We start from the raw sequence: 19686 nt of genomic DNA, 5'->3' as shown, positions 1-19686 counted from the left end.
CTCACTTTTACTGTTTCTTTCAGTTCTTTTGAAGATTATGAAACAGAGGAACCTGCCTCTCCCTCTGAAATTGGAAACAAAGGCAATAAAACAGTAACCTCAAGCCTTTCAGAGAAATGTGGAAAGCTTCAGTCAGTGGATGAAGAATAGCTGCCACTGTCTACATGAAAAGATGTGTATTTTAAATGTTTTTTCTTGTGAAGAGATGCTCTAGTTTGCATACTGCTTTTTAAAGGCTTTGATTTCTGCAAGTGTGTATCTGCACTAGGAACTTGAAAACATTTTTAAGCAATAGGTCTGGATATACATACTCAATTTGGGAGACTCCTCCAGTTTGCCTCAAACCTCGTACAGATTTTCCTCAGAAGCAAATACAATGATAATACGTCACCTTCCAAAGTCTGTGAACCAGCACTCTTCACCCCTGAATGTACCAAGGATATCTTGGGGACAGTGTCAAGCACAGTTCTCTGCACAAAAGCAGTTGTCGTCTCTGTTGTCCAGCATCCCTGAGGCCCCTCAGGGCTCCTATGGAGCCCAGAAAAAACCTTCACTTGCAGAAAACTTGAGTCAAAAAATTCTGGAACTTGAAAAAGCATTAAGGGCCTCCAGAACTGAATTAGCCCTGGTAATAAAAGCACTGCCAAACATCTCAGAGACTTCTTTTAATTGTGTGTACTGGAGTTCAAAGATCTTGAACTTACTTGGTTTAATGTATTATTTCACAATGACCTGCCAAACTGCTAGTCACTTTACATCCTCAGGTATTGTAACCACTGGGCCTTCCAACCTTGCTGGCAAGCTCTGAATAATCCCCTCCCCATCTTAACTGTGGGTCTTATATAAAACCTAAAGAAAAACAAGTGAAAGTACAGAATTTGACTCATACTTGAAAAAAAAGGTTCCTCTTAACTCATCTACTATTTGTAGAAAATTATTGATTGATTAGTCTCTAAATTAGCTGATACCCCACCTACACTTCCTATCAGGCCTTCTTGAACACTTAAATGATATAGGAAAATTCTTACCAGATATATTCCTTTCATCACTTAATATCAGACTAACCCAATAGTAAAGGTCTCAATCTAAACATTATTCTTTACTTCATGTTGAAACTATTCCAAATATCCCACCCCCTCAATATTTATCAATGAAATAGAAAACAATAATGCCACCCATAAAAGAAAGCTATTTCATGTACTATAGTGGTAGATGTATTCGTTACGGAAATCTACATTTTTCAGCGAGTCATGATGCAGCCAGATCCTGCAGTTACTTTGAAGATAAAATTGAAAATAAACTGTAAAAAGGATGGAAATTTCTGACAGTATAAGCAAAAGAAACCCCCAAGAAACTTTTTAATATTCATCTCTGTCAAAGTCATCTTTTCCCCTGGATTTTTTGTCTTAACCAAAAGCCCTGAATGTCAGAATAGCTTTCCTTCCCACCCTGACTTGGTTCCCATGCTGGTGTTAAGGCCAAATAATGAAATAAACATTTGAGCTGTGGTAGGCAAAAAGTGGAGAAAAGGAGAATTAGGAAATGCATTATCAACTGGTGTAATAGTGATCCTTGTCAATATCCTCCCGGTTTCCTGTTATTTTATCTCCATGATCAGAACTTATCTTCCATTTAACTGTTAGAGAAAATGGTAACTATTAAAACAGTATCTAATAGAGCTCACAAAGAACTAAAAGCTTAAAAGTGACTAAACTTGGGGAAAACACTACATGCAATAACCTAAACACACTGGTAATTAGGATTAAAAATATTCATGTGATACATGAAATTTACTATCTATCCCATCCAACCTTTACCAGGAAAGGAAAGCAGTTACTTTTTTTTAGAAGCCAGATATGGTTTAAAGGTTTTATTATCCACAATGACCTAAACTATTTCTAAGACTCAACAAAAAGTAAAAATAAAATACAATTTTCCAATATACATTTGATTTTTTTAACTTGGCTTTACATTTTTACCTTGTTACTGAGGTCCTCTTCCTTTCACTTTGGTCAATATTTGGTTTCAAAAAGCCTGTAATTATTATAAAAGCAAGCTACCATCATCATTCCATTCAAGATAAGGCTGTTTTATGTTACCCCAAAGAATCACACTTTCAGACATAAGAATGTGTTTCCTAGAGTTGAATGCAAAAAAATGTGAATTCTGAGGAACTAAGATAGTATATATTTGACTTTCTGGTAAAGATCATGCTGGATATAATCATTACTGCCCAACTGGAAATTTCAAGTTGTTACAATATCCCAGGCTCCTTGATAAAAGTTTAAATTGAAGTTTATTGTGATCTTCATGCTAGTCAATGAAAAAAATGAATTTCATTCACAGCGTAACATTAATTGCCAAGGTAATCAAACTAATAAAATTCTGTGTATTTTCCCTGCATCTTATCTATGTCATTGTGTACTGTTCAAAGTGTTTATAAAACTCTAGACTGATTAAATGAGATGTCATTTGCTCAACTTTTGGAAATATTAAGGTGTGTTTGGGTGGAAAAGCCTGCATGATTAACTTTTGTTTTTATTTTTCCCTTTTTCTAAAACTAAATAAAGACAAGTTGTCAAATATGAATCCTTTTCACTAAGATAATCACTACACACTTGTGCTTTTAGTCACACTTGAATTCATTTTTATGTCTTGAGTAACACTATACACAAGCCTGAGTTTCAAAGCAAGTAACTCTTTGAGCCCCCGAGAAAACTATAAAGATCTGTAAGGATAACACCTCAAAATGAGAAATTATTTCCTCTGGGGGATGTGAAGGAGGACCAGGGTTTGGGAATGAGAGGTTCACAGGGATCAAAGGAAACTTTAGTCTTATATATAATACATTCTTTTAAAAGAATATGTAATTGATTATTTGGTTACCTAAAAATATTTTTTTAAAGGAGGGAGAAAAGTTAAAATACCATCCATGTATTAGATTCCAATACTATACTCTGAACTTAGTATTTTTTTAAAGCATTTTACATTTTTACCTATGATATGGGAAATTTTTTCATGTTGTAAAACTTTTGCTTTTCCTCCACAATGTCACCACAGAGTTGTTTTAAGCAAACTAAGAACACAGTAAAATAAAAGGAATTATTTACCCTTACACCTTAGCATGAAAATGTACACTTAATGAAACTAACAAAAAAGATAAACTGTCAGCTCTAAAATTTCTATAACCTAAGGTGAAAGGTCATTTGGTCACTTATGTTAATAACAAAGACTCAAAAGAACAAGTGAAGATGTGTCATATTAAATGCTGTTACTGTTTTGGTGGTTTCAAATCCTGATAAAGTAAATCGTTACTTCAATAATAATTTCTTAATCATCCCTGGTTAGCGGTAATTCGTGGTATAAACAGAAACAATGTAAAAATCAAGGCACTGTAATTAATTACTCTTCCCCAAATGTATATAATATAGGTCATTCAGAGCATGCTATCCCAAACTCCTCAGTATTCTACAACATAGAATTAGAAAACTAACATTTATTGATAGATTTAAGGTGTAATACAGGTTTCCAAAATGTGGCAGTGTGAATACCAGCATAAAAAAGAGAAACTTGTGCTAAAAACAACCTGAATTCATCATTGGCAATATTACATAACAATCAAGGCCCTCACATACTAATGATTTCCACTTTTTCTATATTGCCAACCTCCCATGCATCAAAAAAACACAAAACTAAGATTATCAAACTTGGGAAGCAATAAAGTACTCTATGACTTTTAAGATCATATTAGGAAAGTTTGGGAGAGTTGCAAAATATATCCTAATCATCCATGTGTACAATCTCATTTCTAGTCATTTTTGCAGTGATCATTAATGAATAAAGAACAGATTTACAAGTTTATATATAGCAGGGCATCTGGGTTCAACACAAAACTGTTACAAACTTTAGGCAAATACATGTTTCATGAGACACTGCTAACACTTAAGAGGAATTAAATAAAATTCCAAAACTTGGAAAGCAAATAAAGACAAGACAACTAAGAAGCATTTTCCACCATTTACTCTTGTTATCAAAAATAGTTCTTCTTGCAAAACAAAACAAAATAGTACATACTGGACACATACATCACATTTTTCTTCCTATGGCTTTAGCCCACCCCCACCCCACCAAGAGACAAAAAAAAAAAAAAAGCCCAACAAGAAAAACAATTCTACCTGACCACATTCACAGAAAATGACACCAGGATACACTACAAAACAGAAGGAGGTGTCATCTGCTCTGTGTCCAAGGTTTCTTCTCCATGTCTTGTACTAGGTGAGTAACCATCATTGAACATGCTGTGTGCCAAATCAAAACATAACTTCAGCATATGTCAGATCTCACGAGAGATGGTGAACGTAGAAATTGGAAGTTTTCCAGCAGTATTTTTCTTTAAATAAGCACTGTCAAAGCAGCAGCTCCTTTTAAATCATAAGGTCATTTCTTTACAACCTAGTCAGTCCTTGTTTTATTTGGGCTGTGCTCTTTCAAGCAACTGACCAGATTTCCCTTCAACAGAATGTTTGTGACTCACTTGACTTCCCCATAAAAATTAAAGGGAAGAAGTCCATCTAAACTGAAACATAGTTTGTGCTTTACATGCAAAAGAGTATTCTAAAGAAAATCCTCCGAGTTTCAAACCTACCTAAATGCACAGGCTTCATTAAAAAAGCATTTTTATTAGGCCTCTATAAAGAAGCCTTCATAACAAATAGCACCCTAAAAAAAAAAAAAAAAGGCATATTTAAAATAAAGTCTGTGGCAAACTATTAGAGGAAACAAAAAATCAAAGTGGCCAATAGCAGTAAGTATAATGCATAAATCTGGATACATTTGGGGGCATTATTTCAAAATTATTTTAAATCCCAATTTCTAAATAAAACTTTTATATATTTTTTAATTGTCACATGCTATAGTCTAAACTCAATCAGCTCAGAATAAAACTGCTCTTCTCCACTTCATTTATCTAATTAGAACATTGCGCACAGTGAAGAAAGGATCAAGAATTTTTTCCCTAGAAATAAGTCAGACTTAACTAAAAAAGGGGGCTCAACTCAGAAGAGTTTTGTAGCATAAATAACTAAACATATGCAGTCTGACAGAATTTCAGTTTGTTCACTTTTAAAAGACATATTTCTTCAACATTCTAATGAGGGGCAAATTTTCTTTCATAATACTGCTGATTTAAGAACTGCTACATACACCAGTAGCCAATTTTCATGATCAGAAATGGTATTATGTCAGCACAAAGATTGAGCTGGACACATCAGCTTTTCAACAGGAGAAACATCAATGGCATCTGAAGGTAGCAAGCACTGAGTCTCCTGAACAAACTAATGACTATTTCACACAAACTTAGCACAATCTTTATGGACTGACTAGATACCACTTCCTTACATTTAATCATAAACTTTGATTACGCACAAAGCATGACCATAAACAATGAGGTTAATGTTATTTTCCTTGCCAAAGTTCATTTTGTATAAATCAGTTGCATCAGCATTTGTTCTCAAACTATGAGGTTCTGTAAGAACTAAGGACATATAGTTGTAGGGTTACTCCTCCATTATCTGCAAACTATTTCCCCGACACTAACACATATAACTTAGCAATGAAAACACTTGATACAAGTGATCTATATGCAGGAGCTCCGGCAAGTTAAACCAACAAAACCATAGCTGCCTTAAACTGTAGCTATTTCCCTACCAGAGGTAGGTTTGAAGACCCACTGATTTAACAGTCGAATCTCATGTCTATAGCTTCTTCCAAACTTTTATCATCATGGGTACTGGCAGCTAAAAACGTCGTTACTGGGGACCCTGTGACATTAATTACACTGGTGCTGGTACTAGCATTGCGCACAGCAATGCTAGTCACATTAATGCCCAAAGTGAGCCTGGTCTGCTCCAAGGCCTTTTCTGGCACAGCAAATGCCTCCAGCTTCTTCTCCCCATTGGCCATATAGGAGTTTTGGCAGCCACGACATATACAATCTAAGCAGGCTTTGCGGTTAGAGTAGCAAGGGCAACGTTGGCCGCGGCATGTAAGAACACTTGGATTTTGAGTAGCACGCCCACATTTACACCCTTTCTTTTCCTGGGGTTTTTTATACACAGTCTTGGTAGGACTTCCTGGCATAAAATGATGACTAGGAATCTTTTCCTTTACTGTTTTGTCTTTTTTAAGAATACCTGGCTTGGTTTTAGAGTGAGATTTCTTGGATCCATGGTCATGACTCTTTTTCATGCTTTTAGTAGATAAAAGTACAGTTTTGCTGATTTTGGGTGTTGTGCCTCCATTGGGAACAGTTGCTATAGGCTGAAGAGAAATTTTGCTCTCCCGTTTCACTGTCACAGGAGCAGATGCCCCCAATGTTGGGCCTCGGATTATGGTAGAAATTGGAAGTGGCTGAACTTTCTCACTGTCGCTTTCTGATCTGGATCGTTTTCTATTCAACTTTGCTACCTTCGGAGTTGCTGCTGTACATGATAACCCATGAAGTGCAGGACTGGTGGACATAAAAACATTATGGCTAAGAGACTGGGAAGAAAGCTGCAGAAAAGGTCCATTGGATACATTGGATACTTCCAAGTTGGGCTGCAAATTAGGGCAACAAACCTCTGTATTTGAAACAGTTTCTAGGCTGCGGAGTACTTCCTCAACACTCAGTAAGAGAGAGTCACCAGGTTTTATATCTTCACTGAAACTGCAGATATCAATGCCTGTGGAGCACAAGTCAGTGGCTACCGTGTCACAGACAGGTGGCAAGCTGTCAGACAAATCTTCAGTTTTTATGTCAACAGTGTTACATACATCAATCGTATTTGAATGTTCAGGTGAAGGAATATTTATACCAAATCTATCTATTGAAAGCCCATTATAAATAGGCAAACCATTGATAACAGAACTGCCAATAGCAATGCTGAGGGTGCTTTCAGATAATGGAGATAAACTAGCTTGAGGATCAGTTGTGGGTTCTGAGGTTGAAGGTAAAGGGGAATGTGTCAAAGGCAAAGTAAAGGATGAATCTGAGGGTTTTTCTGTCTCCTCACAAAGCAATGATCCATCATTAAGCAAAGCCAAAATATCAGAAGAACAGTCGACTGCTTCTATTATATCCCGTGCCAACGTAGTCTGTGTTATATATTCACATAGTTTTTTGTAGCAGTTCACTAGGATGCTTAACTGCTTGTTTTCCTCAAACTGCTCATAGTCTTTGCACCAACTACATGAAGGTTTCATCATCATTTTCTTGCCTTTACAAGTTTTGCAGACATAGTGTTGGCAGGTGGAGTTGGTGGGTGCAATAGGATCTTGTAGCAAATGTCCTAAGAGGGAAAAAAGAGGAAAGCATAGATTTTAGTAAAATAAATTTACAATTTTATATACTGAATATAAGATGAGATTTTAAGTAATCTATTAAAATTGGGATGGGTTAAACTCACCAGACCAGGTAACAAAAAATACAGGGTGGGGCAAGAGGAGGTTTACAGTTCTGAGACTTTATTCTTGTATTATTATTAATTAATTATTGTATAATTTTCCAAAGAAACAACTATAAGCTTACTTTTGCACCACCCTGTATATCTTACAGGAAATGAAAAGTAGCTCACTTCACTTTACTTTCATGCCATATTCCCTATTCATCTTAAACCAGAATCTTCCTCAATTCTGTGTTCTTCCCCAAACAGTATGTTCTGGTCCACTTTCTTATACTTTTCTGCTAAGGCTGCAGAGGTAAAGATCAGTCACCAAAAGCACAAACTAGGCTCAAAACCCTTGGGCCTCAACCTAATGTAACTGAGCAAAATCATGTTGTTGTTTTCTTTTTTTACTGATTTTAAAGAAAGGAAAGGAGAGAGAGATATTTATTGTTCTACTTATTTATGCAGTCATTGGTTAATTCTTGTACATACCCTGACCGGGGTTCAAATCCCCAACCATGGCGTATCATGACACTGCTCTAACCAACTACGCTCCCGGCCAGGGCCCATATTGTTTATTTTGTGTTAGACAATGGGAAAAAGATATGAGCAAAAGAGACCTCCTGCCCTCATTAAACATAGTTTGAGGGTATTAATTAGTACAAAGGCATCTTCCCAGAAAAAAAGATAATTTCAAATCATTTTATTATATAGATACTAATAATAAACTAAGGAAAGAGAAGATCAAAACCTAGTTATGATGAAAAAGATGATGTCTATTTATTAGAAGCAAAAAGGGAGTACTACTAAACTCAAATTTCCTACAGAAAACCAAAATACAAGGACAATTTAAAAAAATATTGCAAAATACTTGGCTCAAATTCTTCTTACAGAATACAAAATGACCATGGTCCTAGGTACACCAATATAAATATAAAAGTAAAAGTGATCCCCCTGACTTGGTATCAGTCCTGAATTATAAATGACCTATACCTACGAACCAGGAAGGGAAAAACAACTAGATCGGGCCATATTTCCACGCTTATTCCCCCACAAAGAAGTAACTGCTCCTTGGTTCCCAATTCAGAACAAATGGTTAGTAATTAACTCACAGCAGCACCTGTTTTCTCATACACAGTACATAATTTAAGACTCAGGTATAGAAGAGAGGTACTTCCATCTAAATCAGCAAGTCCTCTACCTTAGAAGCAACTAGAAACCTGAAAATTTTTGACAAAAAGACACATTTTTCACAACCAATGGCATAAAACCATCTGAGAAGCATTTATGTTTGAAAAACTACTGGATTTCAAGTAAGGCTAGTAGGAATCTATGGTGTTCAGGTCTAGAGCCGCCCAGGTCACCCCTAACACCCAGCTCCATTAGTGTTACCCTGTAAGGGCTAGAAGCAGCTGTGATGGAAAGGGGGTCATTCCACTTAAGGCTGGTGATGAACAGGCCCAGGGAAATTATCATTGGAAGTGACTTCTCAGAGGCTGGCCAGTGGGGAGGGCAAACAGTTCAGCTCTTACTAGCCTGAGGTTGCACAAGCCCATGTTACACAAAGGCCTCAAATAAGATGGCAATTCTCCCCAAACTGATCTATAAATTCAATGTAATCCTCTTAAGAAAGAAACCCAGGTGGTTTTTTAAAAAAAGAAACTGACAGATTCTAAAATTCACATGGAAACAGAGAGGACCTAGGATAGCCAAAACAATTTTGAAAAAGAAGAAAAAGTTGGAGGACTTACGCTACCAAATTTCGAAATTTTTCATAAAACCACAATCATCAAGACAGTGTGGTAATGACAAAAGGATAGGCATATAAATCAATGGACCAGAATACAGTCCATAAAGAAAGTCTCACATTATGGTCAACTGATTTGTGTGACAAGACTGCCCAGGTAACTCAATAGAGAAAAGAGTATTTTCAACATAATGTGTAGGATAATTCGAAATCCAATTGCAAAAACAAAAAACCCTGAGTCCTTAACTTACAACATACACATATATTAACTCAAAATGGACCACAGACATCTAAATGTAAAAGCTAAACTCCTAGAAGAAAACTCAGAAAAAAATCATGACTCTGGGTTGAGCAAAGCGTTAGATGTGGCATCAAGTGCACAATCCACAAAAGGGAAAATAACTATAAATGGATTTCCAGAAAATGTAAATGTGCTTCAAAAAATACCATTAAGAAAATGAAAAGGTAATCTACAGACTGGGGAAAAAATATTTGCAAATCATATATCTGATAAAGGACTTACATTTTTTTTAGACTTTCTACAAATCAATTTTGAGACAAACACAATTTTTAAAGTAAGCAAAAGACTTGAATAAACATTTCACCAAAGAATATATGCAAATGTCTAATAAGCACATAAAATGTGCTTAATATCATTAGTTATTAAGTAAAAACCAATGGCATACTGCTACACATCTATTAGAGTACACAAATTCAAAATGACAAACAATAGCAAGATCTGGCAAAGATGTGGAGAAACTGGAGCCCTTCTATATTATCAGTGTGAATGTAAAAGGATAAATCATATTGGAAAACAGCTGGTAGTTTTTTAAAAAGTTAAACATACATTTACCATACAAACCAGCAATTCTACTTCTAAGAACCTACTTAAAGAGAAATGAAAATATATTTCCATTCAAAGAGATGTATGTGAATATGCATAGAAGCATTATTCATAATAGACAAAAACTGGAGACAGTCCAAATGTCCATCAACCAGTGAGTAAACAAAATGTAGTATATTCATATAATAGAATACTGTTTAGCAATTAAAAGAACAAACTATTGGTACATGCCAAAACATGATGAACTTCAAAAACATTATGCTAAGTGAAAGAAGCCAGATGCCAAATACATTACTATATTATCCCATTTATATAAAATGTCTAGAAATGACAGAAAAGCAGAAATACTGGTTGCCTAAGGCTGGGAGTGTGAGCGGAGATTAACTGTAAATGGACACCATGGTACTTTTTGAGGGTGATGAAAATGTTTTAGCATCATATCATGGTGTTGGCTATGCAGTAACACAAGGACCCAGTAGTTAGTAAGTCCAACCTTCTACCCAATGCAGGAATCCCTTAGAGTACCCTTCACTCAATCTAAGGAAGGGCTTAGGGATATGTATGTATGCACTTAAAAAAATGTTATCTGCCCTGGCTGGTGTGGCTGAGTTGGTTGAACAGCATCGTCCTGCTTCGATTCCCAGTCAGGACACATGCCCAGGTTGCATACGGGAGGTAGATAATCAATGTTTCTCTTTCACATCGATGATTCTCTCTCACCCTTCCTTTCTCTCTAAAATATCAATAAAAATATAGTATCTTTAGAAACTGGGAAGGAAAGACTGAGCAAAGTGAAGTGAACAGGGATAGGATTCGACTACAGCATTTTAAAGAAAATCCTTCAAAATCGAAAGCAAAAGGAAAACAAGTAACTGTAATTTTACATCAAATTGATGGTACAACCATTCAGAGATTAACTACTTTAAATAACTTAATAACAGAATACTGACTCTAATCCTTGCATCCTCTTTTTTGTTTTCAGTAATCATATTGTTGGTGGCAGTGCTGACAGTTACAAGTGTTGGCGTCTGTTTGGGATAGAGTAAATGTTGATGTCCTTGAGAATCTTTTTTTTTTTTTTAAGTGGGAGAAAGTCGTAAGATAGAAAAAGTTAATATGGTGATTACCAGAGGGAAAGCGGGGTGTGGGGAGGTAGAAGAGGGTAAAGGGGATAAATGGTGACAAAAGGAGATGACTAGGTGGTGAACACACAGTACAATATATAGATGATGTATTATAGAACTGTACACTTGAAACCTATACTTAACCAATGTCACTCCAATTAATTCAATAAAAAAAGAAAAAGTTAAATGCAGAAAATCCTGAATTTCAATTGATCAGTATGAACTGAAGTTTTCACCTTCATATTTCCTAGCACTATACACTGAAAAGGCTTGGAAGCAAGGGACCAACCCCAGTAGCAATGAACTCAGATAATGATACTGAAAAGCAATCTCCTGTTCAATTGGACATATGGCTGATTCCAGATCTGTGACATAAACTAGACAATATGGGTTTTGATTACCTTGTTATGCCAGAATGCAAGGAAACTATCAAAGATCAGGACAGTGTTAAGGGTCTTGGGAGGAAACCTGCAGAGGTTTCCACGGGCCAGAGGAGAAAAATCTGAGCATTCATAAATGCAATGGAATTAAAATATCTAAAATGCTCAAATGTCTGAGTTCATTACACAAAAGAATAAAGAAAATCAGGGCTTTAAAATTCAACCATTAAAAAGGCATTTTATAAATTACACTTTTCTCAATAAACATGACTTTTAACCATAAAGCTTTCCTTTTATTAAACAGATTTAACATAGATCATTCAAATCACCACTTTACCCTATTAATATACCAAAGCTAACACTTGGATTGGCTACCATGCACCTCATCCCTACCCCTGATGAGAATCACTGCCAACATCAAGATGTACATACATAGCTTAAGTTTGAGAGCGAGACAAACAGCACCAAAATAACTGTAACTAGGTCTCAAATCAGCTGGCCCCTTTCTCCATACAAGGGATAGGCACTCTTCCTTAGCGTAAGCAAACAACAAGGACACCGTTAAGTCTCTGGGCAAACGCTTCTAAATACATAACTGATCCCAATTTTGAACAACGCAACTGATAATGTTTACTCCAAAATACCATTAGTAAAGGTGAACATACTATAAATTTTATGTTGACATGCAGACTACCAAGTAAATTACGTCTTAATTACTTCTGAAGCAAGACCTTTTGATTTGCCATTTCAACAGTAATGGTGTTTAACCCCACTAATATTTCGACCAGATTCAGAAAAAAAAAAATCATCATTAGGACATGTTTTGGGATGGAACAAAAAGAATACCTTCTCAAACATGCTGAACGAAGATCTTCACATTTAATTGGACTCTTCTCTCCCACTATCATTCATTATTAGTGTTTCTGCTATTTCATACTTATTACCTGTGTAAATTTTTCTCATAAATATGAAATTAAGTTTAGGGGGTGCAGAAAGGGAGCACAAGAAAAAATAAAATCAATGGCTAAAATACTTAACAAAATTTATTAATGACTAAAAAATAATCTTGTGGACACCGGACCTAGCACTAGTAATGATCATAAAATAAAATCTGCAATGGCAAAAGCTACCATAGGTTAAAATGAAATATGGACAAATTAGACATGAACAATAACAAAAAAACTGAAGAATCAAACCGTCATTTTAAAGTTTACATGGAGAAGAAATAATTCCAATGACAATAATTTCAGTAAAATAAAAATTTATAAAAATGGAAAATGGTTTAAGGAATTTAAGTATCTCAAGAACTCCTCCTTCTGGTAATGCTTCTATGACAGCAACAAGGATTGCCTAATCAAAAACCTCAAATCAGGCCCTGGTAGCTCAGTTGGTTTGACCATCAATCCGATGGGCCAAGGTTGCGAGTTCAATCCCAAGTCAGGGCACATAACAAGAATCAACCAATGAATGCATAAGTAAGTGGAACAACAAATCAATCTTTCTCTCTTTCTTTTTTCCCCCTCCCTCCCTCTCTAAAATAATTTTTTAAAACAAAAACCTCAAATCATGCAAGTAATTTTACATAAACCTTATTTGTTGTTGCTGAGATGACACTTGAGTATCAGGAAAAGTTAACCGAGACTCACATGAACATCATCCTGAAATGCCACTATCAGAAAGTAAAAAATACACAAAGACAGGTCATGGTTAATGATTAAAAGCATCATAACCTTTCTCCAAGAAGCATTCTTGGAAACTGAAATGTTAAACAGTCAAGAAATCCACAAGACGACTCAAATCTTTAATACTTAGATATATGGAACATATGAAAAAACATCTAGAAAGAAAAAAAAAAAATCTCTGTAATAGCACCTCAAGCAGTTTTATCAAAACAGTGAAAGAGAAAAATAAAAACAGTATAGACCCCCAACAACTGTAAAATATGTGGCATCCTACAAAAAACAGGAAGCAGTTTTCTGCTTTTGCTGATAATGCAAGCAACATGAAACAAAAGAGGTATCATAAAAGACACATTTCAACATACTAACTCAATAAAATAAGCTTTCCATCACAGCCTAAATTTGCTTCCCAGCAAATGGACTCACATCAAAAATAATTAGAAAACAAAAAGCTACCAGAAATAGAGCTCTAATGCAAGAGGAGGAAAGGATTAAAGTGACAAAACTTCACTTGCTAAAATGGAATAATTACATTACATGAGATTCTCTTAAAATCATTACTAAAGTAAAGAAGCTTAAAAAAAAAGTAGAACTAATTATCTTAAAATGCTAAAAAAAAATAGAGTTCTTTTTTTTTTTAATATCTCTATTGATTTCAGAGAGGGAGGAAGGAAGAGGGAGAGAGAGGTAGAAACATCAATGATGAGTCATTGATCGGCTGCTTCCTGCACACCCCACACACTGGGGATCGAGCCACAACCCGGGCATGTGCCCTGACTGGGAATCGAACCTCAGTCTCCTGGATCACAGGCCGATGCTCAACCTCTGAGGCGTGCCCAGCCAGGCTAGAGTTTTTAAATAGGACTTTTTCCAGGTTAACTTAGGCTATTGGTTCTAACACCAATTTCCTCAGCAACTGCTATTGCATAAAATAATTTACTTTTTCCAGCTGTTCTTTTCCAATTGGCCCAGGTATCTTTACTGACCACCTAAGTATATCTATAGTCAAATATACAGAAAGAAATATAAAAGAAAGGGGGGGGGGGTTGGTTATTAACAGCAAAAAGAATTCTGTTACCAACCAAATCACACTGCTCTGAAGCTTTTGGATCCGTGAAAGGATGGTAGCTTAAGCAATGACAAAACACTTGATTGAATGATGACAAGCGGCACACTTGATCTTGGAAAGGCACTCTCAAATGTTGCAGACGGAAAATCTTCAAATATTTTTATCAGGAATGTAGTATTGTGTTCTGCTAGGCAAATACTTGCTGCAACATTGGGGCGAGACTTTTTTTTTAATAAAGACTCAATCTAACTATGTTTGTTTCAAATATACTTCAGATGTTTCCATTCTCTACAATTAGGACCAAAAGAGAAAAAAAATCTTGCCTGGCCTTAGCCAGTTTGGCTCAGTGGTTAAAGGATCGGCCCTCAGACTGAAGAGTCGCAGATTCGATTCCAGCCAACGGCATGTACCTCGGTTGCAGGCTCAATCCCCAGTCCAGGTCAAGGTGTGTGCAGAAGGCAACCAATTGATGTCTCTCTCTCCCTCCCCCTTCCACTCTCTCTGAAAAGCAATGGTAAAAACATCCTCCGGTGAGGACTTGAAAAAGAAAAATCTGCCCAGCCAGGCGTGGCTCAGCGGTTGAGCATCCACCTAGGATCCAGGAGATCACAGTTCAGTTCCTGGTCAGGGCACATGCCCGGGGTTGCGGGCTCAATCCCCAGTCGGGGGCGTGCAGGAGGCAGCCGATCAGTGATGACTCTCTCATTCATTGATGTTTCTATCTCTCTCTCTCTCCTCCTTTCCTCTCTCTGAAATCAATAAAGAATAAATAAATAGAAAGGGAGGGGAGGGGAGGGGAGGGGAGGGGAGGGGAGGGGAGGGGAGGGGAGGGGAGGGGAGGGGAGGGGAGGGGAGGGGAGGGGAGGGGAGGGGAGGGGAGGGGAGGGGGGAGGGAGGGGGGAGGGAGGGGGGGAGGGAGGGGGGGAGGGAGGGGGGGGGAGGGAGGGGGGGAGGGAGGGGGGAGGGAGGGAGGGGGGGAGGGGGGGAGGGAGGGAGGGGGGGAGGGAGGGAGGGAGGGAGGAAAAGAAAGAAAGAATCTTCCCATATTTAAAATTTTCTCAAGTAGAGTTAAGAAAGTCAATAAAAACGTGTGAGCCTGGTCTCAAACGGTTTGGGGTGGGAGACAACCTTTAACCCTTTGCGGTCGTATTAAATTTTGACATGGGTGTCGTACTGGTCGGAATTAAGAGCTTTCAGAGAAATTATGAACTGATACATGAATGAATAGAGTTAAGATTCGTACGGTTCCTTGCTGTGGTGGCTGAGAGCAGACATACGACCGGAACGGTAAAAAAGCTTTGGTGGCTGAGAGTAGACAAACGACCGCAAAGGGTTAATTTACAAAAGGTAATAAATATGAAACAACAGAAACACTTAACAATGAATGATGAGAAAAGAGGCCAATTAAATGTGAAGATCTTTGTTCAACATGTTTGAGTAGGTATTCTTTTTGCTCCATCCCCAAACATGTCCTAATGATGAATTTTTGGCACTGTACAAATTAACCATTTCCTTTCATTATATTACATGATTCTAATTTTTCAACATTTACCTGGACATTTCTCATAAACATGAATAACTGGAAGATGTTAAGTCTTTTAAAGTATAGCAAATCTATTACAAATCAAAAGAAATTTTAAGGTTCATCAGTGTTGAAAATTAGGTTCCTAGCACTCAAACTCTTAGGAGAGGTTAATGTGCTGAAAGTTTATCAAGGGAGTAAGAAAGGGGCAGAGGATGACCCCATAGGGAGCTCTGAAGGTAGGTTAGGATGGCTCTTCAGGGTTGTCCTGTGTTAAGCAAGGGAGTCAGGTCTTTAATGGACTGGTCTTTGGACATAGGCTACTCTCAGGAAGGGGATATGAGCTTGGGTAAGTGACTCTCTTCCACCAAGGAAAATTTCCAGGGAGGTCTGACAGCCCCAGCAACACTCCCAGTAACCAAGAAAATTAAGTCCTTTAGAATAATGTAAGGCCTTTCAGAATCTAGCCCCCATCTAACTCCCACCCAAATATTTAGTACCATTAATCTTTCTCCACAAACTCTATTCTCCACTGTCACCTACCACTGACCACTCTAAAACATGCAACGCTTACTCATTCCTCTGTGATTTGCTCTTCCCGGAATGTCCTTCTTCCTTCCTTGCATGGTAAGCTGTTTATTCTGTAAGAATCAACTCAAATATGACCTCCAAGAGGAAGCCTTCCTTAATTCCTGCCCCAAGTTTGTTCAAAAAGCACTATGCACATTCTCCTGTAACAGCACTTATCACACCATACTGTCACCATTCACTTACTCGGGGCCAGAAACTTATTTATCTCTGTATCTTTAAACCAGTGTTGGCACATAAGCCAGCACTTAATATGAGTGTACAATGAATAAATCATAAAAAGCACATTAGAATTGAGAGTGACCCTGGAAAGCAACTAGTTCCATGGTGAGATTTAAATCAAGAGGGACGTTCATAAGATTACATAGCTAGTTACTAGCAATGAGAAATAGAAGCTGAGTATTCTTTCTAGTTATTTCTAGTATTCTTTCTAGTTATCCGACACCATCCCTACCTCTGCTATTACGTCCACAGCATCCACTGAGACAATTTTAGCTTCTTTCCACTTATGAAAAAGAATGGCTGAAATTGGGCCATAGCAGAAGCAATAATTAATGAAAAGATTTAAAACCTTTTGGGGGGAAAGAAAAAGCCACGGGTACTGGCAATAATGGATAGTGAGTTGGGCAGGAAGAGTGAAAGGAAGTGGAGGATGGATGCTCAGTAATAGTTTTGTGAAGGTCAGGAAACCTTTACTGCACAGAAACTGAACCTGCAAGAGGCCTGCCTGGATTCTCTACACACAACGACAATTTTTAAAGTTTATCTTAAATGTTTTAATTGAACATGTATACTATAGCATTGTACCATATTCTTTGTAAAGAGTCCAACAAAAAAGACTCAGTCTACATACCAGCCTAAGAATTTACAGCATCAGAAATCTTAACTAAAGACTGTAAGACTGTACGTGTGCACTAAATGTGTACACATTTATAATGTATATGTGTAAAACAAGTAAATATATACATTCTTAAACACATGATTAGGATGAGCTCGTTTTCGTAAGTGATGTCATTTTAGTTAACATTACTTATTCATCTTACTGCTACGACTTTTTTCTAGCTGTTGCAATAAACTGATGCTGATCAACCCCAATATATACATACACCCTATTCTTGTGATAAGAGAATAACTATACTGAATCTGAGTCATAATCCATTCTGCCTAGATTTCAGTCTCCAACAGCAATATTAAGGCACATAGAGAGTGGGAAAATAAACTTCTACTGATGCCAAAAGCCTGACACAGGGCCCGAACAATAATCCTTCAGCAATCCAATCTACTGATCTAGATATTCCCATTCTCCACCTTTTCCAAAAGAAGAGTTCATTGTTTAGGCTATCTTCATTTAAGAAAATATTTCTCTGCCCGGCTAGGATCCAGGTGATTGGGATTCGATTCCTGGTCAGGGCACATGCCGGGGTTGCGGGCTCGAGGGGAGCGTGCAGGAGGCAGCCGATCAATGACTCTCACCATCATTGATGTTTCTATCTCTCTCTCTCCCTCTCCTTTCCTCTCTCTGAAATCAATAAAGATATATATTTTTTTTTTTTAAAAAAAAAGAAAACATTTCTCTTTCCTCAATCGCTTAATTTCTGGGGCCCAGCTGAATGCCAAGCACTGGGCTAACCTGCCACTGCCATTTAACAAGGGAGTTTCCAACCTTTTTTATATCTCTGAATTTCAGAACCAAAATTACATTCCAAAATAAAATATGTTTTCAAACAATAACTAGTAAGATATCTCCTATATACATATACACATGGAAATAATCTGGACTCAGCTAAGAACAAAAATGACACCACCACAGAAAGATCATGTGTCACCAAATGGGCACAAACAAATTAACTATTTTTGGACAATTAAAACCCTTCTTTTTAAGCTTGTTTTTAGTCTTGTAAAACCTGTGCCCAATACAAATTTTGAGGATATGTGCTGAAATCTAAACCTCTTAAAAATCTTTCCATTAGGCAAATTTCATGAGTATGAGTGCTACTATAATAGTAAGTTCAAGTCAAAGAAAAATGAATCTGAGATGAAGGAACCCTCCTAAGAATACAGCACCATTTTCCTTTTGGTAGGGCTTCATAACCCAGGTCTGTTTTTCTTCCTCAAATTTTAGATTGAGCAGCCCTAAAATATATTCCTTTAAACTTCCACACAAGTTTATTAGTAGCAAACCAAAAAGCAAATACATGCCTCAAAAAATCAACAGGTCCAAATGACAAATTAAGGTTTCAAAGAAATTAGTACTTCTCTAAATATTTAAGCAGCTATGCCCCAAACCACCATTATCCCCTGATCACCTGGATTCCAAGGCCTGTAAACTTTCCTTTAAAATATCTAGCACAAATAATCATAACAGAAAAATACGCATTTTATAAAAACTAAGAAAGGGAATAACATGATAGATCTGCATTAATCACTAAAAACAGTGATACATTATTCAACCACTTGACCAAGCAATTATTTTAAAGTACATTACATCACTTTAAATAACTAATTACTATTATATACTGGAAAACCAGTCATAACTAAATATGTATGCCGGGAGAGTGAAGGATGAAAAAAAGACACAAAAATCTATGTTTCCAGTTTGGGAAAAGGAATACCACTAGTTTGCTGAGAAATGAAAATTAATAAACACTGAAACTTTAAAAAGTATAAATGTTACTCAAGCCAAGCTGTTTACCAAACATCTGAATGGTTAAACTTTAGAGTTTCTTTAATTTTTATGTCTTTGGTTAACCTAAAACTATTAAAAATACTTTCTAGTACTCTTGGTGATATCAACTGTTCATATAAGGTAAGCTTCTTCAGTCAGCTACCATTATAAACTAAAAAACCAAACACTCACCATAGATTATTAAATGAATGATGTATACCACCTCAGACCCACAACATATTCAAACTCGAGATGCCTCATTTCATATTCTAGTAAGAATTTTTTTAAAATGCCAGATGCTTATCTTAATAATTATGGAGGGTAGCCCTTTATGGAGTGTCTTGTGGTTACAGAGCACTTATGTAATATTTTATTATTTTCATATTTTCACAAAGCAATGATAGTCTCATTAAATTATTACCAATAAGACAATAAGGGCTGGTCAATTAGGCACAATTAACTTGATTCATAGCTGAACAAACATTTAATCAAATCAAAATAAATCTAGATCCAAATATCCCAAACTGGTGTTCACTGAACCAGAAAGCATTTACAGGTTTGCTTTAATACCCTCTTAGAGAGTCATCCCAAAATATATCAGTGTTTTAAAGCTGAACACTACAGCTGTCAAGAAACTTGATTAG

At 36.7% G+C, this 19686-nt stretch overlaps 2 protein-coding genes across 5 annotated transcripts in view; one reads left to right on the top strand and one right to left on the bottom strand.

Annotated features, from left to right (window-relative positions):
* PPP2R3A (protein phosphatase 2 regulatory subunit B''alpha) overlaps positions 1 to 2585 on the top strand; it is a 121295-nt gene extending 118710 nt beyond the window's left edge. For all 4 annotated transcript variants that reach the window (XM_081160343.1, XM_081160344.1, XM_081160345.1 and 1 more), the window contains one exon: positions 24 to 2585. In XM_081160343.1, the coding sequence (XP_081016469.1) occupies positions 24 to 150 (127 nt within the window). In that variant the 3' untranslated portion in view covers positions 151 to 2585. The remainder of the gene's footprint in view (positions 1 to 23) is intronic.
* Positions 2586 to 4005: 1420 nt separating this feature from the next.
* The window catches only part of MSL2 (MSL complex subunit 2), a 28052-nt gene continuing 12371 nt past the window's right edge, over positions 4006 to 19686 (bottom strand). Inside the window, exon 2 of the mRNA XM_081160348.1 lies at positions 4006 to 7328. Coding sequence (XP_081016474.1) covers positions 5734 to 7328 — 1595 coding nt within the window. The 3' untranslated portion in view covers positions 4006 to 5733. The remainder of the gene's footprint in view (positions 7329 to 19686) is intronic.

The sequence above is a fragment of the Miniopterus schreibersii genome (genome assembly GCF_964146895.1).
Source record: "Miniopterus schreibersii genome assembly, chromosome: 15".
In the NCBI taxonomy this organism is placed as follows: domain Eukaryota; kingdom Metazoa; phylum Chordata; class Mammalia; order Chiroptera; family Miniopteridae; genus Miniopterus; species Miniopterus schreibersii.
This window is presented reverse-complemented; position numbering and strand designations above follow the sequence as displayed.